This window comes from Delphinus delphis, chromosome 7 (assembly GCF_949987515.2).
Source record: "Delphinus delphis chromosome 7, mDelDel1.2, whole genome shotgun sequence".
In the NCBI taxonomy this organism is placed as follows: domain Eukaryota; kingdom Metazoa; phylum Chordata; class Mammalia; order Artiodactyla; family Delphinidae; genus Delphinus; species Delphinus delphis.
The window spans coordinates 8,219,724-8,244,809 of NC_082689.1; the positions used below are offsets into that span (position 1 = coordinate 8,219,724).

Below are 25,086 nucleotides of genomic sequence, written 5' to 3' on the forward strand. Positions count from 1 at the left end.
ACTATTCTTTCTCCCATTGAATTGTCTTGGCACCCTTGTTGAAAATCATTTGACCATAAATGTGAGGTTTATTTATGGACTCTCAGTTCTAGTCCATTGATATATATGTCTATCCTTATGCCAGTACCACACCATCTTGATTACTGTAGCTTTGTAGCAAGTTTTGAAATCAGGAGGTGTGATTTGTCCAACTTTGTTTTCTTTCTCAAGATTGTTTGGCTACTCTGAGTCCCTTGATGTCCATATGAATTTTAGAATCAGTCTTTCGATTTCTGCAAAAAAAGCCAGCTGGGATTTTGATAGTGATCAAGTTGAATTTGGGAAATATTGCCATCTTAACGATATTTGAACAGTCCTCGTAATTCTTTTGACCTACAGGAGAGAATAACAAAAAGCACTGTAGAGAAAAAAATTCTTTGCCCTCCTTCCACAAGCAAAGAGCCTCTGAGCAGAATTTGACAAGTGGATGAATGAAGGGCAAAACCTCAGGACCCCTGTTGGTCGTCCATCAATCCCAGTCTCCCAACTCAGGGAGTTAACATACACTGAGCCTTAGCTCAGTGTATGTTAACTCTCCGAGACATGAGAAGTCTGCTTTTTGTTGTTGTTGTTTTGTTGTATGGCTGTTGGTTTCTTTTCTGGTTGTTTTAGAGGAGTTCTTTAACCTTTATCAGCCAAAACAGTTTTATCTTTAGTTAGGGAGATAAAATTTGCAGGTTTCACTCAGAGGAAATGCTTTTTCACAGTCTGGAAACTATAGGCTCCTAAAGAGGCCTAATGTGTAATGATTCCACTGGAAATCAGTTTGTAAACATAATTATAGTATCAGTTAATATAATGGTTCATTTTTGTCTTTCTTCAATTCTTACCAAAAAAGAAAAAAGAAATTCTAATTGTATGTACTGGCACTGTCATCGGAGTGAAGAATAAATTAATAGTGAGGTCTGTCCTTCCCTTGCCCTTTAGGGTTTTGTCTTTCTGACTCTTATGACTCACACTCTTTTAAACGTTACCTTTGGGAAAAGTTGGCCTCTTCTGTACTCAGAAGGCTTGGCTCTTTCTAATAAGAGCCTCCCTTTTTTTCTCCTCAGAAAGGGTGCTTTTTGCTGATGGAAACCTGGTTTTTGTTCTTGATGCCTTATGGCATGATTTCTGACTCTGGAAATGATCTTCCTCTCTTCTTGTAACAAAACATGGGGCTGCTAGTATGCTTTCTTTCTGAAAGTCAAAGGGTCATGGTGGTCCCTGGAGGAAAGCCCAGGCTCTGGCTGTTTGGAGAGTGATGCTGAAGCCGGATCTAGTGACAGTGCTCAGTTCTCCCTGGGAGAAATCTCCAGGTGAGGGAAGACCAGACCTGACTCATTAGGACTGCCCAACCATCATTCATGAAAATCCTAGGCAATTTTCCATCTTAAAAATAGACCAATCAAAGAATCACCTGCATCTTCCTTCTACTCTTTACTAGCTGTTTAATATTAGGTAAGGGTTTTTTGTTTTTTGTGTTTTTTTTGCGGTACGCGGGCCTCTCACTGTTGCGGCCTCTCCCGTTGCAGAGCACAGGCTCCGGACGCGCAGGCTCAGCGGCCATGGCTCACAGGCCTAGCCGCTCCGCGGCATGTGGGATCTTCCCGGACCGGGGCACAAACCCATGTCCCCTGCATTGGCAGGCAGATTCTTAACCACTGCGCCACCAGGGCAGCCCTAGGTAAGGTTTTTAATATCTCCAAACTTAGTTTTCCCATCCAGAAAGTGAAGTGATAGAGCGGTACCTAACTCATGTGGTTTTGTGTTTGTAAAGCCCCTAACACAGGGCTTGGCACATTGAGTGTTAAGAAGTATAAAAAGTTTAAATATAAGAGAGAAAACAGCAGTGCTCACAAGCTATTACCAGCTAGTAAGAAAAACTTTACACTCAGAGAAAAGAGGGTGTTTGGACAATAATAATGAATACCAATCTAGTGAGTTTCCAGGCACTACTACTAATCTACTCTGTTCCAGGCACTGTATTAGTTTTACGTACATCAGTTCTTACTGAATCTTCACAAAAGTCGTAAAAGTATTTATTACATTTTGGAGTTGAGGCAAACTAAGCCTTAAGAAACTAAGCCCAAGGTCACAAAACCATTAAATGACAGAGCCATGATTATAACCAGGGCTGTGAGTTTCCACGCCTGTGCTTTAACCACATTGTATACTGATGAGGGAATGAAACTGAACGTGAAAGGTTGCTAGACTATGGAGAAGTAAAAAGGAAAGGGTGTTTGAGTGTGAAATCAGCTTAGGAAAAGCACAAAAAAGGTTTTGGGGGTGGTGTCACATATAGGGACAGGTCTGTGATTGAACCACTTTGGCTGGAGCAGATGTTTTTGAAGTGAACCGGAGACACCTCAGGGTGGCGGATGAGTGTGTGTGTCTATACTTGATCCAGTGACAGTAGAAAGCACTAAAAGGTTTTTGAGCAGGGAGGAGACATGATCCAAGTGATACTTTAGAAACAACAGTCTGGCAGTAGCATGCAGATTGGATAGGGGGGAAAAATATGAAACTGCATTTTAATGGAAGAAAATAGCAGGACTTGGTGACTGACTGGAAAGGAAGGTCAAAAAGGTCAATGCCCGAAGAAACAAAGCCCTTGGGCAATTTTGGCACCAAAATAATTTTGTAAAGTCAGAAACCTTGAGAATAGGCTATAAATGACTCAGTGACTCCATAAACTTCCTGTACCCTCCCAAAATGCAGGCTCCTCCAGGCACCAGTCCTTTCTGGTAGTCTCATCCCCTTGCCTTACACTCCACCCAGTCCTCCCCAACACCACCCTGTCAGAAAACCCTTTTCCATCCTAAAAACAGTCTCTTCCGTCCAGGAGCTCTTCCTGGAGCCCCCACCACGTCCTGCCTGCTTGCCTCTCTGAAACCTGATCCTCCCCCAGGGAGGCACCTCCCTTGGAAACCCTGGGGAGACAGCTCTTTCTCCCTCACCTTCTCTGAGGGCCAGGCTCAGGGGGCCCGTTTGACAGGTGAAAACTTGCATTTCCCCCATGTTTTGCCTAGTGTTCTTTTGAGCCATTTTGTCTTTTTCTTACATACGTGCTCCTTGTATAGTAAAGACCTTGTCCCTTTGCTTGTCATATTATAATTTTCTAGTTTTTCATTTGACTTAACTTTGTTTATGATGATTTTGAGGTAGCAGGTGTTCTATGGTTTTACTTTCTGAGATACTTTTTAAATTAACTTAACTCAAGTAATAAACAAATATATTCATCTTGTAAAAACTTAAAACAGTTTGAATAAACTAGTCTGCTTTAATCTCTGTCCCCAACCCTAGTACTCTCCCTCTCTGGCTGAAACCACTCGGGTCTTGAACTATTGTTTTTCAAATTGTATACTCTTTACTCCTTTTATGATTTTTTTTCTTTTGCATGTCTGTTTAGAGGGCTTTTTCATCCTTAGGTCACATAAATATTCACGTATATTTTCTTTATATCTAATTCTTGAGGCCAGTTGTAGTGTGTTATAGTAAAGAATGTGAGATAATTAGTCATTTTTCTTCAGTGATTTGGAATATAGCATATAGTATAGAAGTTTTAATATACGCTGGGGTCACGGCTATGGTTTCTAGTATATCGTTGTGCCTATTTTTATGCTAGTTCCATAACTAATTATTGTAGCTTGAAGTATTCGTTAGTGTACTTCCCACCTACATGTTCTACATACTTTTTCATCCTTGAGGTTTTTGAGGGGCCTCCGTGTTGCATCCTCCTTTGCCATACCGTTACCAACTCTTTTCCCCTCCTCTCGAAAATAAAATTCTTTTTTTTCTCTTAAATTTTTTTATAAGGTACCATTACTTTTCTAGTTACCTGGGTCCAAAACCACCACCAGCTGTTTAACTCAGCAGCTGGTTAACTGGTTAACTCTTCTGCATCTTTCCCCCACCCCGAAACCTATAATTCTCAGCATGAGAGATAAACCACAAAGGAGGACAAGAAATCTCCTCCTTGTGACCCTTTCTACAGTTTCTCTTTAACTTCATTTGGAAATAAGGCCTCTGTTTGCCTTATTTCCCTATTGAAATCTTTGTTATATTACTGAATATCATTTACTTCGTTATCACTAAGGAAAAAAACTAAGTGATAAAGTTTAAACATAAGTAAAGTAAAACAACAATGGAATATTGAAGGCCATAAAGAAAAGCACAGCCTTAGAGTCTTAAATGCTGTCTTAGAAACTAGTAGTGTGGATGTACATATGGGTGTCTGTTTTTTTATCTTTAAACTTCGTTTTGAAATAATTTTAGCTCACAAGAAGTTGTGAAAATAGATCAGTGAGTTTCCTTGTACCCTTCACCCAGTGACCCTCAATGATAACAGCTTACATAGCCACAGTATATTACCCAAACCAGGAAATGGACATTGGTACAGTACCATCAACTGTTGTTTCCCCGGGTAACATACGTTCTAGGATTACCCAGAGAGTCCATTTGGTGAATAACCATGCAAGACAGTTGTGGAACCAGCTGCTTTTCAGCTATCGTATTTACAGTCAGACTCAGCAATGTGTATTAGAAGAAGTGAGAAGTGGAGCAAAGAAACATAGAGGGTAACAAGGAAGCTAGTGGACCTTCTTGTCAAAGCCAGCTCTACAGAATTTCCTTATTTTCCTTCCTCTGACAGACATCTCCATGTTCCCCAAGTGGCCAACCAAAAGTTTCATGGAATAGCAGATTGCTCGTCCTGTTTGGTATGTTCTGTCCCCAGTTTTACCCTGTTTCCAGGAGAGGAGCCAGTAGTCAAGTTAGGCAGGGGAGGGAATCCATAATCTCTGCTGTTGTTTCAAGTGAAAAGCAAACCCTGTAGCCTCCCCTGTGGCTTCTGTCTGAGACAAAAGAAAATAATGTGACAGGAGCAAATTGACAGCAGCCTCCTCTGCCAGCAAATGCTAATATAGCAGAGAATTTCAGGTTCTCTTGGTAGTATAAAGTTAGTGCTGCCCTGGAAGTTGTTTCCCATATAGATAATTTGGTCTTGGCCCTTGCTTGAGGCCATATTGAAAGTGTATGCTAATTATGAGGTGTCATTGATGTGACAGTGATGCACTCCAGGTTCTTTGGCTTAAAAACACACAAAAAATGTAACTTTATGAAGACATCAAAGGAATTCTTTTTTTAAGAGAGAGGTCTTGTACGGTAGGGAAAGATATATTACAGTGGTGTGACAAATTAAGTTCTAGCTTTTAGGTGGTTCAGATCTGAAATATGACTGTATCTAAGTGGGGTATAATCTTCAGAAGTTATCCAATATGACTGACATTCTTTCCTATCACAGTGAAGACTTACCATAGATGTGCCCTGCCTGAAGAAATCACAGTAAACAGAAATTCACTTATAACTCTCAAATTAGGGCTTTAAACATTAATATTACAGAAAATTTACTCCATTTATAAGGTAACTTATTTGGTACCTTTAAAACAGTAAATTCCTGCAGAGCGTTTTAAACCACTTAATTTTTTTTCATTAAAAAAAAATACCCTTCATTTTCACACAACTGTTTTAAATTGCTAACATTAAATTCAGATGTATGAAAAAGCAGGCTCACTCTCTCTGTTTTTCTTTCTTTTTCTCTCCCCCTCTCCCCCTCCCCCTTCTCTCTCTCTCTCTCTCTCCCCCCCCTTCTCTCTCTCTTCTCTCTTTCTCTCTCTCTCTTCTCTCTCTCTTCTCTCTCTCTCTCTCCCTCTCTCTCCCTCTCCCTCCCTCTCCCTCTCTCTCCCTCTCTCTCCCTCTCTCTCCCTCTCTCCCTCTCTCCCCATTCCTCTCCACCTCTCCTCTCTCTCTCTCCCTCTCTTCTCTCTCTCCTCTCTCCCTCTTCTCTCTCTCTCTCGTCTCTACCTTTCAATCTCTCTCTCCTCTTATATTAAGGAATCTCACAGGATCTTAGATGTGGTACCTTTTTCTAGTTAAATGTGTGCATTCAAATGACCAGCAAACATATTTATCTTTACAAACTATCCAATCTCTAAAAATAGTATGAAAATATAAAGGAGACTGTGCTATTTATTTATAATAATAATTGCCCATTTAAAAATGATTCCTGGGCTTCCCTGGTGGCGCAGTGGTTGAGAGTCTGCTTGCCGATGCAGGGGACACGGGTTTGTGCCCCTGTCCGGGAGGATCCCACATGCCGCGGAGTGGCTGGGCCCGTGAGCCATGGCCGCTGAGCCTGCGCGTCCGGAGCCTGTGCGCCACAACGGGAGAGGCCACAGCAGTGAGAGGCCCGTCTACCTCAAAAAAAAAAAAAACGAGAAAAATGATTCCTTATTGTAAAGCAATTATACTCCAATAAAGATGTAAAAGAAAAATTATTCCTTTGTACTCGGTCACATTTCAAGCTAATAGAGCTAATGGTCTTTGTTGTTTTCTCTGGCATAGTTTAGGAATGTGCCCTTGTTTTGACTTTGGTAGCATCTTTAAGAGATTACATTTTCCAAAGTTTATAATTCTAAATTGTTACTACAATGGCAGGAAAAGATTATTTCTAGAATTTGATTATTTTTTAAGGAAGACTGAAAACGATAACCAAGTTCTAAGTAAATAAGAACAGTACAGTAGGGACCCTCCTGGCCGTCCAGTGGTTAAAACTCCACACTTCCACTGCCGGGAGTGGTAACTAAGATCCCGCATGCCACAAGGCACGGCAAAAACAAACAAATTAAAAAAACCCAACTATACAGTAACTCTAAGATACCTGTTAATAAGTGCCATGAAAAAGAGATAAATTGTACTTTACAAAGTAGAATAAAAATAAAATGCTAATTAAGAAATTAGTCCCTTTTTTGCCTTAATTCAAGCATAATCCTAAAATAAAAATTCTTCCTAAGAAAATGTACCCTATAAAAAACTAATATTGACTACCATTATGTAGAGTACCCTAGACCTAATAATTTGTAAGCGATTTCTTCATTGTTCATCCTTCTTAGCCCTATTACCCCCCCTCCAAAATAAAATTTTTGCTAATTACTTTTGGCACACTGGAAAGGTACTGATTGATGTGACACAAAAGCCAGGAACTCACAGCCAAAGATTTCCCTGTTTTTGCTATAAACTCAATGATTGGGAACACTTCTGCCCTCAAGAAACCCATAATCAAATTAGGGAAACAGTAACTAGTACACAAAACACCTGCTAAAAGCCTATGAGAGTTCAGAATAAAGGGAAGTGTAATGGGGAGCAAGTACTAGAAAATCAGACAGAGGAAGACAAAAATAGGCATTGAGGAGGGCCGTTTGGCAAGTAGAAGCTCATTTTTAACTCTTGATTCGTTCGGAGATGTCTGGTTATAGTGTCTGTTTTAGCCAGGAGGTACAAACATGTGGCCTGGTAATTCTGCCCCTCTGTTTAAAGAAGCCGCACACACTGCCTTTAGTGAAGTGAAACTAGTGACACCAGAGTTGACATGGCAGAAGCTGCTGCAAAGATTAATCTGATCAAATTCAATAGATCCTACTGGAATTCTCTCCTTCTGCAGAAGTTATTATATATTAGAGTAGTGAGGAACCCAGGTCCAAATCATCACTAAAGAGAAAAGCTTCCAAAGAAAGAAAGAAATTCAAATGACCTAGAGCATGAAAAATTAGGCCTGTCCTTTGGTTAATAATTAGGAAGTGATTATTACCAAAGTTATTTGTGCTTTTATTTTTAAGTAATATACAGATTAAAATTTTTTCAAACAGTATAAAAGGTTATATAGTGAAAACTAAAACTTTCTTGCAGTTTAAAAGCTGGACTGTTTTTTTTTTAAATCAAGTGGAGAAATAAATTATATATGAAATAGGGAGCCTCTACAGGCTTTAAGTGGGAGGAATATAGCAATGACAGAGGAAGTGAAGATTTCTGGCAGTTTGCAGGTTTGGTCAGAGAAGGAAGAGAATTCCTATAAAGCCTTCTGGATTTTTCATCACATTAGACCTTTCCCACTCCTAGATTATAAAAAAGATTCCCACATTTCCCTCTGTATTTTTCCCCTTCCTTCCTCCCTTTATTCCTTCCTTCCTTCCTTTTTTAACTTTGATCTATCTGAAATACATTTTAATGGAAGGAGTGAGTTAGAGATTTAATTTTTCTGTATGGCCACCCTTTTGTCCTAACACTATTTATTCACTAGTCCATCTTTTTTGCCACTGATTTTAAATGTCTCTATTAATATATACTAAATTCCGTATGATTTTTTCTATTCTCTTCCATTGGTCAATTTTCTGTTCTCTTCCATTGACCTGCCTAGTCACGTTCAGCTCTACACACTATTTTAATTACTATAGCTTTATAAGTTTTAATATCTGGAAGGATGTATTTCTTGTTACCTTTTGCTTGTTACTCTTCAGGATTTCCCTGATGATTCTCATATTGTCCATATGAATTTTAAAATCAGTTTACCTGGTTTTTTAAAAATCCTATAGTTAAACTTATTTGGATTGCATTAAATTTACAGATTAATCTTCATGACATTAATTTTTCCATCCAAAATTAGGGTCTTTCCATTTATTTAATATTTCTTTTGTGCCCCTCAGTTGCATTTAGAGGGTTTTTTTTCTTGCAGAGCTTACAACTTTCTTGATATGTTTCTTCCTAAGTATTTAACTTTTTTGTTCCTTTTGCTTTGAGATTTTTCATTCCATTATATTTTCTGCTATTTGTTAATATAGTATTAATTTGGGGCCAAGCATCCTTATTTGTTTATTATTTACAGTAGGTTTTCTTTTGATTCTTTTGGGTTTTCCAGATATATAATCATATCACTTGCAAATAATGATAATTTTATTTTCTCTTGTCCAATTTTTATATTTCATATTATTTTCTCTTATAATTGTATTGTCTAGTACCTCCAGAATAAAGTAAATAATAGTGGTGCTAGAAGGTATCTCTGTCCTACTTCTGACTTCAAAGGGAATGCTTCTGGTGTTTCCCCATGGCTTACTTTATACTAGCATCTTTATTTCTCCTTACTCAACACTTCTTGACCCATTCTCTTCCTTGAAAACAAAATATTTCTTTTCATCCATTGTTAAAAATGTATATTCCTCTTCCATAGCCTAATAGTCACCCTCAACTCTGCATCATCCAAAGACTGCAAACTCAGGGTATAGGAGAATGAGCAAACTAAGGGAGACCTGAACTACTAATAGTTGAAAGAATTAAAAGCTGTATTTTACCTGTGAATCACTTCATGAGCAGTCAGCTTCACCTAGAATAGGAACCAGTGACTGAAACCAGAATTGCCATTGGCTTGAGCAGTTTGGTGTTTCTAGAAGTGCTGAAGACTTAAGAGTTTTTCTGAGTCTTTTTACAAATAAGTTGTTTTTCATTTCATTAAGAAAAAACATGGTAATTTTTAAAGTTGTAATAGAAACAAGGGTGAATTTTAATCTTTGGAGGAAAGGGTAAGAAGGAGCACGAAGACTAAGACAGTTGTTTTATCGTTGCTTTATTCCCTTTCATGGGGAGGCAGCCGGAACAGTGGAAGAAGCTTAAGCTTCAGAGTCTGACCATCTTTCCAAATCCTGGGCTGCTGCCTCTCAACTGTGTAATGTTGGTTAGGGTACTGAACAGCTCTGCTTTGTTGCCTTTCTCTTAGTCCCATCACATGATGAGAAGCTGCCATTTTTGGGAACAAGTTTTGCTCTACAACATTTACGGCATTATATGAAAAGGACAAAGGGTGTTTCCTTCTCTCGATGGAAGTAAAGGCTGGTCACACTTGATGTATTTTAGAGAGATTTTCTTGAGGTGATATGGGTGCCTTTGCTCTGCAATTGGTACATCTGGGGCAATTATAGCCAGCTTCTGCCAATGATAATTATTGTGTCTTTGTTACTCCCATTTTCCTCCATCATGGTTACCTCCACAGGGGTCCTCTAAGCTAAAGAAAGGTTTCTTCCCACCTCCTTTTATCAGCTTGTCTGGTGTGGCCTTGTGGTGATCATAACACTTGATTAGGTCCCCAAAAGGCCACTCAACTCTCTTGATCTTTCTGGTTCCTCTCCTGAGAGACTTCAAACAAGTGCCCAAGCTGACCAGAGAGCGTAGAGTTGCATGAGGCATAGTATATTCACTATGCCTAGATGAGAATGGGGTACAGGAAGGGATAGGAAGGGCTGTGAAGCAGAAAGGGAGACTAGAGAGATGTTTGTGCCACAATGTAAAGAATTTTAAATGCCAAGCTAAGAAGTTAGGAAGTTTTCTCTGAAGTGAAAGTCTTTTGAAGGTTTATGAAGAGGAAGTAATGATATGATCCAGCTCGTACTTTAGGAATGTAACTCTAGTCACAGTGTATTAGATTGTAAAGGCTAGACAAGTGGAACTTCAATTTTATTGCACATAGAATTGCTTTTTTATTTATTTATTTATTTTTGGCTGCATTGGGTCTTCCTTGCTGCGTGCAGGCTTTCTCTAGTTGCGGTGAACAGGGGCTACTCTTAGTTGCGGTGCACAGGCTTCTCATTGAAGTGGCTTGTCTTTGTTGGGGAGCACAGTCTCTAGGCACCCAGGCTTCAGTAGTTGTAGCACGTGGGCTCAGTAGTTGTGGCTCACGGGGTCTAGAGCGCAGGCTCAGCAGTTGTGGTGAACAGGCTTAGTTGCTCTGCGGCATGTGGGATCTTCCTGGACCAGGGCTCGAACCTGTGTCCCCTGTATTGGCAGGCGGATTCTTAACCAGTGTGCCACCAGGGAAGTCCAGAATTGCTTTTTAAAATGAGCATCCCCTGGGACTTCCCTGAAGAACAAAAAAACCCCAAAGTTAGCAGAAGGAAAGAAATCATAAAAATCAGATCAGAAATAAATGAAAAAGAAATGAAGGAAACGATAGCAAAGATCAATAAAACTAAAAGCTGGTTCTTTGAGAAGATAAACAAAATTGATAAACCATTAGGCAGACTCATCAAGAAAAAAAGGGAGAAGACTCAGATCAATAGAATTAGAAATGAAAAAGGAGAAGTAACAACTGACACTGCAGAAATACAAAAGATCATGAGAGATTACTACAAGCAACTCGATGCCAATAAAATGGACAACCTGGAAGAAATGGACAAATTCTTAGAAATGCACAACCTGCCAAGACTGAATCAGGAAGAAATAGAAAATATGAACAGACCCATCACAAGCACTAAAATTGAAACTGTGATTAAAAATCTTCCAACAAACAAAAGCCCAGGACCAGATGGCTTCACAGGCAAATTCTATCAAACACTTAGAGAAAAGCTAACACCTATCCTTCTCAAACTCTTCCAAAATATAGCAGAGGGAGGAACACTCCCAAACTCGTTCTACGAGGCCACCATCACCCTGATACCAAAACCAGACAAGGATGTCACAAAGAAAGAAAACTACAGGCCAATATCACTGATGAATATAGATGCAAAAATCCTCAACAAAATACTAGCAAACAGAATCCAACAGCACATTAAACGGATCATACGCCATGATCAAGTGGGGTTTATTCCAGGAATGCAAGGATTCTTCAATATACGCAAATCAATCAACGTGATACACCATATTAACAAATTGAAGGAGAAAAACCATATGATCATCTCAATAGATGCAGAGAAAGCTTTCGACAAAATTCAACACCCATTTATGATAAAAACCCTGCAGAAAGTAGGCATAGAGGGAACTTTCCTCAACATAATAAAGGCCATATATGACAAACCCACAGCCAACATCGTCCTCAATAGTGAAAAACTGAAAGCATTTCCACTAAGATCAGGAACAAGACAAGGTTGCCCACTCTCACCACTCTTATTCAACATAGTTTTGGAAGTTTTAGCCACAGCAGTCAGAGAAGAAAGGAAATAAAAGGAATCCAAATCGGAAAAGAAGAAGTAAAGCTGTCACTGTTTGCAGATGATATGATACTATACATAGAGAATCCTAAAGATGCTATCAGAAAACTACTAGAGCTAATCAATGAATTTGGTAAAGTAGCAGGATACAAAATTAATGCACAGAAATCTCTGGCATTCCTATACACTAATGATGAAAAATCTGAAAGTGAAATCAAGAAAATACTCCCATTTACGATTGCAACAAAAAGAATAAAATATCTAGGAATAAACCTATCTAAGGAGACAAAAGACCTGTATGCAGAAAATTATAAGACACTGATGAAAGAAATTAAAGATGATACAGGTAGGTGGAGAGATATACCATGTTCTTGGATTGGAAGGATCAACATTGTGAAAATGACTCTACTACCCAAAACAATCTACAGATTCAATGCAATCCCTATCAAACTACCACTGGCATTTTTCACAGAACTAGAACAAAAAATTTCACAATTTGTATGGTAACACAAAAGACCCCAAATAGCCAAAGCAATCTTGAGAACGAAAAACGGAGCTCTAGGAATCAGGCTCCCTGACTTCAGACTATACTACAAAGTTACAGTAATCAAGACAGTATGGTACTGGCACAAAAACAGAAAGATAGATCAATGGAACAGGATAGAAAGCCCAGAGATAAACCCACGCACATATGGTCACCTTATCTTTGGTAAAGGAGGCAGGAATGTACAGTGGAGAAAGGACAGCCTCTTCAATAAGTGGTGCTGGGAAAACTGGACAGGTACATATAAAAGTATGAGATTAGATCACTCCCTAACACCATACACAAAAATAAGCTCAAAATGGATTAAAGACCTAAATGTAAGGCCAGAAACTATCAAACTCTTAGAGGAAAACATAGGCAGAACACTCTATGACATAAATCACAGCAAGATCCTTTTTGACCCACCTCCTAGAGAAATGGAAATAAAGACAAAAATAAACAAATGGGACCTAATGAAACTTCAAAGCTTTTGCACAGCAAAGGAAACCATAAACAAGACCAAACGACAACCCTCAGAATGGGAGAAAATATTTGCAAATGAAGCAACTGACAAAGGATTAATCTCCAAAAATTTACAAGCAGCTCATGCAGCTCAATAACAAAAAAGCAAACAACCCAATCCAAAAATGGGCAGAAGACCTAAATAGACATTTCTCCAAAGAAGATATGCAGACTGCCAACAAACACATGAAAGAATGCCCACCATCATTAATCATTAGAGAAATGCAAATCAAAACTACAATGAGATATCATCTCACACCAGTCAGAATGGCCATCATCAAAAAATCTAGAAACAGTAAATGCTGGAGAGGGTGTGGAGAAAAGGGAACCCTCTTGCACTGTTGGTGGGAATGTAAATTGATACAGCCACTGTGGAGAACAGTATGGAGGTTCCTTAAAAAACTACAAATAGAACTACCATATGACTCAGCAATCCCACTACTGGGCATATACCCTGAGGAACCATAATTCAAAAAGAGTCATGTACCAGAATGTTCATTGCAGCTCTATTTACAATAGCTAGGAGATGGAAACAACCTAGGTGTCCATCATCGGATGAATGGATAAAGAAGATGTGGCACATATATACAATGGAATATTACTCAGCCATAAAAAGAAACGAAATTGAGCTCTTTGTAATGAGGTGGATGGACCTAGAGTCTGTCATACAGAGTGAAGTAAGTCATAAAGAGAAAGACAAATACCGTATGCTAACACATATATACGGAATTTAAGAAAAAAATAATGTCATGAAGAACCTAGGGGTAAGACAGGAATAAAGACACAGACCTACTAGAGAATGGACTTGAGGGTATGGGGAGGGTGGAGGGTAAGCTGTGACAAAGTGAGAGAGAGGCATGGACATATATACACTACCAAACGTAAGGTAGATAGCTAGTGGGAAGCAGCCACATAGCACAGGGAGATCAGCTCGGTGCTTTGTGACCACCTAGAGGGGTGGGATAGGGAGGGTGGGAGGGAGACGTAAGAGGGAAGAGATATGGGAACATATGTATATGTATAACTGATTCACTTTGATATAAAACAGAAACTAACACACCATTGTAAAGCAATTATACTCCAATAAAGATGTAAAAAAAAAAAAAACTACCTAACTCTTAGTTAATACATATCAGTGTAAAATGTGAGTGAAGTAGAAAACCAGAAGGAATTAAAGTTAGGTTTTATTTGAAATGCTAAATCTAAGGGAGCCATCCCTGCCTTTATTTTTTCCAGGTTAAGCTACTCAAACCCCTAAATACAATTTCTGCTCTCTGTATATCTAATATTTAGTATAAACATATTTAGAAGTATAGAGTAGAATTAGGTCTTACCTGTTCTCTTAAACAGATGAAGATGGGAAAAGAAATGCTGATTAATATATGAGCAACAAAAAGCACTGCAACAGATATTCTGGGAATTATAAGGTTTTGAGTGAGTAAAACCAAAATCAAACATTAACTAGGGCTTCCCTGGTGGCGCAGTGGTTGAGAGTCCACCTGCCGATGTAGGGGATGCGGGTTCGTGCCCCGGTCCGGGAAGATCCCACATGCCGTGGAGCGGCTGAGCCCGTGAGCCATTGGCCGCTGATCCTGCGCGTCCGGAGCCTGTGCTCTGCAACGGGTGAGGCCACAACAGTGAGAGGCCCGCGTACCGCAAAAAAAAAAAAAAAAACCATTAACTAATACCACTAACTTTTAATTTTTCCCTATTGAATATTATACAGCGTTTAAGATAATGTGCTTTTATTAGAGAATTTGAAATAGCTCAGAAGAACTTCCTTTTTTTTTTTGCTTTTTCCAATCCTGAATAATTATGATATAATAATGTCCTACATTTGTATCATGTTTAACAATTTATAAACCATTTTTGTAGGCATTTCATATAATCCTGCAATAACCTTAAGGCTTTGGTATTATCGGTAGTTGACAAACAAAAACTCAGGCAGGATAAATGACTTATCTAAGATCACACAGCTATTATGTGGTAGAATTGAACCCTAATCCAGGTGTTCTGCTCCAAACTAATTTTGTTTTCTTCTCTGTCAACTTTTCCTTGTGACTATATACTAATATACATTGTGGTCTCTATCTTCCCCCCCACAGTCCAAATGAATCCCTGAGACTTACAGGTGAACGCCTTAAATAAATATTTTTAAATAGATCACTTAGTGTTGAAACATTTTCATGTTGCAGATAAAAATTTAGGTATCAGAGCACAGTCATTTGATAATAAAACCAACTGGACTGATATAAATAAATAATTGGATTTAAAAATAAATGGGAGAAAAGACCAATCTCCACTGCATAATTCCAAATAATTTATATAGTTAGTCTTACCATGGGGAGGTGGAGTATAACTCCCACACCATAATTTAGGCTGTGTACAGCAGCTACCTTCTAAGAGTAAAATATGGAAAGAAGGGAAAAAGACTGTTTACAATGGAGAAGACTGACAAGCACTGCCTCAGCCAAGCGATTGAGGTCAACATCATGTTGGTAGTATGTGCCCTTGACACGATGTGATGAAAATGGCACTTTACATCAGTGATCTTCCTCCCCAAAACCCACAATCATGAGAAAAAACATCAGACAAACCCCAACTGAGAGACTCTCAGGAAATACCTGACAAGTACTCCTCAACAAGGTCATCAAAAACAAGGGAAATCTGAGAAATTCTCACAGCCAAGAAGAGCTACAGGAGACATGACAACTAAATGTAATGTGGGATCCTAGGACAGAAAAAGGACATTACATTAAAACCAAGGAAATCTGAACAAACTGTAGACTTTAATTAATGATAATGTATCAGTGTCGGTTCATCAGTTGTGACAAACGTAAATGTTTATAATAAGGGAAACTGGTGTGGGCTACATGAGAACTCTACTATTTTACAGCTTTTCTGCAAATCTAAAACTATTCTAAAATTAAAAGTTTATTTAGGGACTTCCCTGGTGGCACAGTGGTTAAGAATCTGCCTGCCAATGCAGGGGACACGGGTTCAATCCCTGGTCCGGGAACATCCCACATGACACGGAGCAACTAAGCCCGTATGCCACAACTACTGAGCCTGTGCTCTAGAGCCTGCGAGCCACAACTACTGAGCCCGCGTGCCTAGAGCCCGTGCTCTGCAACAAGAGAAGCCACCACAGTGAGAAGCCCGCGCACCGCAACGAAGGGTAGCCCCTGCTCTCCACAACTAGAGAAAGCCCACGTGCAACAACAGACCCAATGCAGCCATAAATAAATAAATAAAGTTTATTTTTTTAAAAAAGACTAGAATAGAATAATACTTGGTAAACCAATTCCCTTCTTGGTGAATTGCTATGAATCAAAATGTTATATATCTTCCATCCTTAGATTGGTGTCAGAATGGGAGTTAATATCACTAGAGAATTATCTCAATATCATTGCAAATTATCCAGCTTGAGTATGAATTATCTTGAAGGAAATGAGTAAAGTTCTTTGGTTTTAAGTAAAGAAAACCCACAACATTATCAGAATAATGCCCAAATATAAGGTGACCCTGAGTATAAGGCAATTTCTTATCTTTCCAATGAAAACATATTTTTACATACATATTTAAGATCATAATTTTAATAAAATAATATATGAATTTAGAAATATTATTTCCCTCCACTTGTCCCTTTTTATGAAACAGTGTTGCCTAAATTTTTTTACATGCAACTTTGATGTCAATATTTGGCACCTAGTAGGTTGTCAGTAAGCATTTATTGAATGAATGATAGTTTGAGATCATTGAGATATATGGAGAGCCCTGGATCACTCTGAGGATCCACTGAAGGTTTTTGACCAGGAAGCTAATACACAAAGGCGGAGTGGTATTTAGCCTTTTCTCAGGGGAAGTGGAGATATCACAAATCTGCTTAAGGGAGGCCAAGGTGTAGCCAGGTGTTGGCCTAGGGGCACAGACGGGGCCCTGATTTAGGAGTCGGGCAGATTTGGATTTAGAAACTGCTGGAACCTGAGTGGTCCCAAGAGTCTCTCTGAGGAGGTGCCACTGAAGCCAGGACCTGAGGGTGTAAAGAGTAAGGGCAGAAGCTCTTGGACGGGCATCACCCAGGCAGAAGAGACTACTGTCTCAGAGACAGAGGAAGGAGCCCACTGTGACCAGAGGATAGTGACTGGGGACCTTGGAAACCATGGAAAGGACTCCATTTTTTTTTTAAGTGGAAAGGAAAAAATGGGATTGACATCTAATTTGCAGTCCTAAAAAACCACTTCCTTCTGTGAGGAGAATGGGTTGGAGGAGGAGTCAGGAATGGAAGCAAGGAGGCCAGATTGGAGATGATAATTAATAATAATAATAATAGTTAACACACTGCTTACTAAATGCCCAGGGACTGTTCTAAGCACTTTACATGAACCAACTCATTTAAGTGTGCTTCCCCGTTAGCACCCTCTTTCATTCTCGAAAGTACCACACATTTTTTTGAAGTCTAGTTGCTGTACAATATTATATAAGTTACAGGCATACAATAAATATAGTGATTCACAATTTTTAAAGGTTATACTCCATTTATAGTTATTATAAAATATTGGCTATATTCACCATGTTGTTCAATATATCCTTGTAGCTTATTTTATACCTAATAGCTTGTACCTCTTACCCCCCCTACCCCTATATTCCCCCTCCCTATTCCCTCTCCCCACTGGTAACCACAGTTTGTATGATAAATTCCAGGAAACTATGAATCAGCCAATTAACATTTTCAGAGGGGCTGATAGTTGGAGTGTTCAGTCTCCTCTACCCATCATTTTCAAATCATCCTATGAAAGCCACTAACCAAGACAACTCTACAGTACAATATGAAGGTAGGAAAAGTTGTGGAATCTCATCTCTAAACTTCCTGAGGCCCTTCCTTTTTGTTCCCTTCTGTCTTAACCCTGTCTCTTGGTTCTGAGTTTATGTGGGCATTTCTATTTGTCTCTTTTTCTCAGTGTCTTTTTTTTTTTTCCTTTAACTCTCTCCCTTGAGTCTCTTTCCCTGTTTGTGTGTGTTCTGTGTTTCTTTCCTCTTTACCTTCCCCATTCCCTCTCTCTATTCTCTTCCCTTCCCCTAATCTCATTCATTCTTTCTTCCTCCCTCAACTGGCCGGTGAGTTACTGGCATGTACAGTGAATGTGTTCTGCTTGATATATAAAAATTGATATTGACAATTTCCGTTTAAAACTAATTAAGGCTCCCAAGAGCCAGTGTACTCCTTCCAAAATGCTTCTATAGATGATTGTTACAAAGTATTTTAAATCTTTTTATCCCAGTTCCTGCCTTCACATCTCTGGAGGAAATTTACCTAGTACGCCACTCATCTAACTGGTTTCTTCCAATCCCCACGCCTTCCCTTCTTACTCCACCACTGCTTAGGACTGCTTCCTTTGCCTGCCTAGTTCCGAATAGCGGCTACCAGGGACAGCTCTCTTCCAAGCAGAGGCTCCCTTGGTAACGAGCATTCCTTTGTGCTCATCCTGCATATAAATCACCAGGGAGCTTTTAAATGAGAAAAGACCTGGCTGACCCAGAAGGTGGTATTTATAAATAGTCCTCCAACCCCCCCTCTTTAAAGCTTGTCCACCTAATCCTCTCCTCTCTCAAGATTGGAAGTGACTTGACCTTTGAGTCTTAAAACTCAGGCTCTTTTTCTTTTAAAAATCTGGTTGGCAAAAAGCTGTTAAAACAAAAATGTTCTCGGCAGGATGATGATCAGTCATGAGAGCTTGCCTTTCATTTCTGACATTTTCAGCCAAATATGCTTCCTCTTCTGTGGACCAATTTTTCACATTGTTATTATTTTAAGACACTTACCTCAATAATTTTTATTTCTTTTTACTGATAGGCTATCATGGATTTGTATTTTTATGATTTAGAAAGCTGTTCCCAAATGACTGCAGCTCTATCATGAACTAAGAGCCTTCCTTTTCACTCCTAAAATCACAGAACTTGGAGGGGCTCTAAGTAGCCTCAATCCCAGCATCACTGGATAGAGCTCTGTTATATTTCCCTAATGTTGTATTATTTACTGAAGCTAAAATCTCATAGGTTTTTGTTAGGATTATGAAATGAAGCACATGATATAGACACTAATAGATAGTGTCTATTTACCTAGTACCCCACTCATCTAACTGGTTTTTTCCAATCCCCATGCCTTCCCTTCTCACTCCACCACCACCTGCCAACTGCCTTCTCTACCTGAGGTCTGTCCCCAGCTCCTGCACTGGACTGCACCTAAATCATATCAGACCACATATCTGATTAGGGTACATGCAGGAACTGCCTAATTGTTGAATTGGCCAAAGATTTTTTTTTTACTATCTTTCCCAAAAAGATAATTAAGTCCTTAATCTGATTATTTATAAAGAGAAGAGATGCTTATATTAGACAAACCATGTGTTTTTAGCAGCCTCTCTCCCTTGTTATAAAATGGAGGAAACTTAAATTCACTATCCACTATCAGAGAGAATACTCTAATTTAAGGCTGTTTTCTTTTCATCCCCTAACAGATGGAAGAGTAAGTCCTGGTCCCAGGCTTTTCTTCGCTGACTTGGGCCAGGGGTAGTAATTCTTTTTCTAGAAGCTACTAGGTCTGATCCATCTGTTGCTTTGTGGGGAGAACCCCTTCCCCAAGGCTTTTCTTGCAGTCGTTTTGCTGGAATGTCCTACTTGCATGTGAGCCTGGAACTTTAGAAGTAATTTTAGTTCTGTTATTTAATTTAAGAAAGTTTGGTGTCCAGTGTGGCTGTATTTGTACATAAGAGACTATCTGTAGAAAAAGAATAAAAAACGTGTACACAGCAGGTTGAATAAATACTGTGTCTTCTGAAAACCTTGGGCTTAAGTGTCTAAGGCAGTTCTGTTTAGATCAGCGCTCAGCGTGGACTTGCTAGAGCGTAGTATCTGTTGTTTTATTTCTCCAGTTGGGGAAGCTGTCTCTTAATATATGGAGACTCTAGAATGGGTAAGAATATGTGTAAAAAAAAAAAAAAAAGAATATGTGTAGTAATTAGAATTGTAAGACATGGCCTAAGCAAGTATGGATACTTTTGACTTGCGTTTGGATTTAGTTGTTAAAAAAAAGTGGAGTGTAGAAATATGAAACAGAGGAGAGAAAACCACGTAGGTACAGCAGAGCAGCAGTATTCAGCAATACAGTGAGCATACAAGGAGGGTTTATTAGGATTATACACACGGAGAGGAGAGTAGCACAACGAACACAACTTCAAAGCAATGGTGGGTTCATGTCGGGGGACAGTGCACAAGCAGACCAAGGGCATAGGAAGTTTAGGGTACCCATCACATTCAAGGCACACTACTAGATAACCCTTGGTTCTCTTTTGTGACTTCTTTTTATATAGCAGCAAAACTTAGAAAGAATCTCTCTAGAGGGTTAAATGTAGTACCATTAAGTACATAATGATGCTAATCAACTGTGTTGTTCAGGGTTCTTCACTGCAAGCTACCAAACAGTAGGAAAGGCGCTCAAAGGCTCTCTGGTGCTTTCAGAACTGACTGAAGTTGGAGGAACAGGGGAAACACTGCAGAAAAGGTGGGGTTGGCACTACCTGCTGCCCCACCCTGAAGAAATGCTGACTTTTCCTCAAATCCTTGTGTGACTACAGCTTCAGGGTCCCAGGTGTCCAAGCCTAGGTCACGTGCTTGCCCCCAGCTGCACCATGACCAGGAGAGAAGGATCTGGATCTTCTAGTTGCTGTAGTGCAAAGCAGTCACTGCCTCCCATGGGGGAAAGGAGGCTGCAGGGTGCTGGTTTGGAAGAAGGTTTGGTTGCTAGACAGCAAAAAAAAAAAATAAGGCATGTAAACTGTATCTATCTGAAGCTCAGTGTCTTCACAGATATTAACCATCTTTCTCAGGCTCAGCCAGCATGCATGGAGAATATTAGTTTCATTTTCCTTTAATGATTTGTTCATTGTTTTTAAAAACAAAGACAAAAAAAATAACAAAAAATAACTTGGGACTATCTTTTTAAATTCAGTCTTTATCAAAGTTGTATGTGTACATCATTTAGAGTCATAGTTCTACCCAGTTTCTAATGAAGAACAGCATTCCATGTGCTCCCATTCCTATTTTCTACTCCCCAGAGAAAACTATTTTCAATTCTTTCTAGCTGATTTATTTGGTATTAATCTTGATATTTCTAAATAGCACACTGTGGTGATGTCTTAATGTTTCCGTTTGGGGCATTATTTATCAACTTCCCACGATGGAAATGAGTTTTGTTCTTTCTCAACACTTTATGCTTAATCACACATACACTCTCTTCTCCTTCCCCCATCCTCCCAGGATAATTGTATTGGATCCATAGCCTGTGTTTTTATTATCATTACATCGACACTGTTTGCAATGAAGCCATGTAGTATAATGTGACTACTACTTTCTCCACCTTTGATTTTTCCCTGATGTTAATAATTGTCTTGGTTTTTTAATTCATTTGCTTCAATTTTCTATACTTCTCACTGACGTGACCCCCAAATCTCCCCTAACTGAATAAATCCTCTTTCCATATAAACACATTAGATATTCTATGAATTTCATCTTTTTTTTTAAATTTCATCTTTTAATTTTGGGGGTTTTTTTGGCTGCACTGGGTCTTCATTGCTGCGCGCGGGCTTTCTCTAGTTGCGGCGAGTGGGGGCTACTCTTTGTTGCAGTGCGCGACTTCTCATTGCAGTGGCTTCTCTTGTTGCGGAGCACGGGCTCTAGGCGTGCAGGCTTCGTAGTTGCAGCAATGCGGGCTCAGTAGTTGTGGCTTGCGGGCTCTAGAGTGCAGGCTCAGTAGTTGTGGCGCACAGGCTTAGTTGCTTCGTGGCATGTGTATCTTCCCGGACCAGGGATCGAACCCATGTCCCCTGCACTGGCAGGCGGATTCTTAACCACTGTGCCACCCGGGAAGTCCAAATTTCATCTTCTTAAAAAGAAATCTCTTCCTAAGTGTTCTGACTTGCTCCTATCTGGACCCTGGACCAGTCACCCTCCAAGCCTGCTAAGGAGCTATTATTGTCTTGGGGTCTCCTTCAACATCACTCTAAGGACCCCTTTACCTGTCTCTTGTTTTAGATCCCTTGCTTCCTCGATTCAGTGTCATCCTCTTCCTTGGTCTTCCCTGTCATTTTGAAGGAGCATGTTACCATTCGTTTCTTTTTTTTTTTTTTTTTTTTAATTATTTATTTATTTTTGGCTGCGTTGGGTTTTCGTTGCTGCTTGTGGTCTTTCTCTAGTTGCAGAGAGCAGGGGCTACTCTTCGTTGTGGTATGCAGCCTTGTCATTGCGGTGGCTTCTCTTGTTGCGGAGCATGGGCTCTAGTTGCGTGGGCTCTAGTAGTTGTGGCCCATGGGCTTAGTTACTCCACAGCATGTGGGATCTTCCTGGACCAGGAATCGAACCTGTGTCCCCTGCATTGGCAGGCAGATTCTTAATCACTGTACCATCAGGGAAGCCCACCATTCGTTTCTTGCGAAAGTAAAGGTTTTTTTAGTTTTAGGAATCATTTCCTTGAGAATTTTAAAGGCACTGCTCCATTTTTTTCTGTCCTCCAGAGTCCCTGTTGAAAAGTCTCATTCATTCTGATTTTGACCCTTTGCGTAACAACTTATTTTCCCTCTGGAAGCTTCTCGTTAACCTTGATGTTCTGCAAGTTCACAATGATGTGAGTTGGGCCCTCGCTGGACCTTTTCTTGAATTCATTTGTTTGATGACTTCCTCTCCTTGGTGTTTTCTGTTCTTTCTCAAATTCCTGCTAGTTAGATGTTGAACCTCTTGTACTGATGTCCAGTTTTTGCATCTTTACTCTCCTGTTTTTTATCCTTGTAGTCTTTTTCTTTTTCTTTCTGAAATAATCTCTCAACTTTGTCTTCCAAACCTTGTGTGGAGTTGTTTGGTTCTGCTATCAAAATGTATATTTTCCTAGAGTTTTTTTTGTCCTCTGAACATACTTTTTTTATTTAATTGGTATTGTTGATGCATTTATTGTATGATGAGCAATACAGAAACAAGAAAATATAAATATGTAAGTTAGAAGGCATTTTCTGACTGAAAGAGATAATCAGTTGACCAGTCTCAAAAGTTGTAACCTTGAGCCAAAGAAAAATCACCTAAAATACACAAAATTCAATGGTATACAATTTTTAGTACAGTATTTATAAGGATTATGTTTTTTTTAAGTTTTTTTTTTTTTTTTTTTTTTTGGCTGCTTCGGGTCTTAGTTGCAGCACACGGGATCTTCGTTGAGGCATGTGGGATATTTTGTTGCAGTGCACGGGCTTCTCTCTAGTTGTGGTGCATGGGCTCCAGGGCGCGTGGGCTCTGTAGTTTGTGGCACTCGGGCTGTGTAGTTTGTGACACTCGGGCTCTCTAGTTGAGGTGCATGTGCTCAGTAGTTGTGGTGCACTGGCTTAGTTTCCCCGCAGCATGTGGGATGTTAGTTCCCTGACCAGGGATCGAACCGATGTCCCCTGTATTGTAAGGTGGATTCTTTACCACTGGACCAGCAGGGAAGTCCCTGTAAGGATTATGTTTTGCTGGTTGTTTTTGTGTTTGTTTTTAATGCTCATTTTTAAAAGTTTATATCTTCCTCTGTAGTCTTTTTTTCCCTCTAAGTTGCTTTTCTTCCTCTTTGTTTTGGTCTGTCTTTCATAGTAAATGCTTTCTTGAGTTTCTAGTGATCCTTGGTTATCTTCTCATATTTAAGAGCAGGCCACTAAAAAGCTACTTGAGAGGTCTGAACTTGTGAGTAAAGCTTATGGACTGTGATCTTCACTGTAGGGCAATCTGCCTGAGTCATTTACTGGAATTTCTCTCATATCTGTTTCTTTAGGTCTTTTATCTTGGCTGGTCATATTCTGTTGGAAAATTTTAAATTTTGCACTGTTCATTTTCTACCTCTTTCTTGCAGTTTCTAGATGTGTACGGTCTGAGTTCTCATGTTGTAGACAAAAATATCTCCCCTGGGTCTCTGCTTTTTCCTTTAAATGCCTTTTGTACTCTCCTAAACATTCTTTTTTTTTTTTTTTTAAATAAATATTTATTTGGCTGTGCCAGGTCTTAGCTGCGGCAAGCAGGATCTTCATTGCCGCATGCGGCATCTTTAGTTGCGGCATGTGGGATCTAGTTCCCTGACCAGGGATCAAACCCGGGCCCCCTGCATTGGGAACATGAAGTCTTAACCATTGAACCACCAGGGAAGTCCCTCTCCTACACATTCTTATTGGCTTTCTTGGCACTTAGCAGTTAGGCCCACTTGCTAAAAAATAAACAAGAGTTGATAGGAGCAAATCTGAAACACCTAGAGTACAAAGTAGGAGTCACTTCAGTGCCTTGTTTTTCCTTAATATATTGATCAGAAATTGGATGAACCTTCGGGATGCTGAGACAGGGAAGATACTCTGGCAAGGAACAGAAGACCTGTCAGTCCCTGGAGTGGAGCATGAAGGTACTTTCCACCCTTTGTCTGCACAGGGCTGATGACGCAGAGCAGGCCTAGGCATCAGGGAACTGAGTTAATGGAGACCCACCAGGGGACGGGCCTCTGCAGGCATAGCACGTCAGTCCACGTGGTGCTGAGATGTCTAGTTTCTTTCTTATGTTTCTTTCTCCTACTTCCCAAAACCCACCTCGTGCTGAAATTTTAGCATTAGAACATACCCAAAGATACAAAGATCTCAACTTTTTTCTGAAAGAAACTTTGTGTTTTTATCTCCCTGAAATAAAAGAAAAACCAAGGGAACAGAATAGAAAGAAGGTTCCCATTCAGCCCCTTTCCTGATAAGAGGAGCTGGGTACGGCCTTTAGATGCACTAAATCTATTGTTCCTTGAAGATCTTTCAGTCAAATGCACTGGACCAGTTTGGGACCTCTGCCTTTAATTAAAGTGTAATTCTGTTACCAAGGCATTTTATGAAATTTAACATAGATAATATACGCTCTAAATCATCTCTAAGAAGCTCCCAGAAATGCTTTCAATATTTCTTTTTCTTTACCAGCCCGTGTTCCCAAGAAAATCCTCAAGTGCAAGGCAGTGTCTCGAGAATTGAACTTCTCTTCAGCAGAGCAAATGGAAAAATTCCGCCTGGAACAAAAAGTTTACTTCAAAGGGCAATGCCTAGAAGGTATTCTGCTGCCAACATGCCTGAAATCTGGGCTTAGGGACAAAATCTGGACAGGGACAGAAGTCAAGACCCAGTGAAC

The 25,086-nt window shown here is 39.6% G+C and overlaps 1 protein-coding gene across 1 annotated transcript in view; it reads left to right on the forward strand.

The window, feature by feature from the left end:
- Positions 1-25,086, forward strand: part of PDE6D (phosphodiesterase 6D) — a 51,990-nt gene that overhangs the window by 23,649 nt on the left and 3,255 nt on the right. The window contains exons 2-3 of the mRNA XM_060015486.1: positions 24,243-24,331; positions 24,882-25,007. Of these exons, the coding sequence (XP_059871469.1) occupies positions 24,243-24,331; positions 24,882-25,007 (215 nt within the window). The remainder of the gene's footprint in view (positions 1-24,242; positions 24,332-24,881; positions 25,008-25,086) is intronic.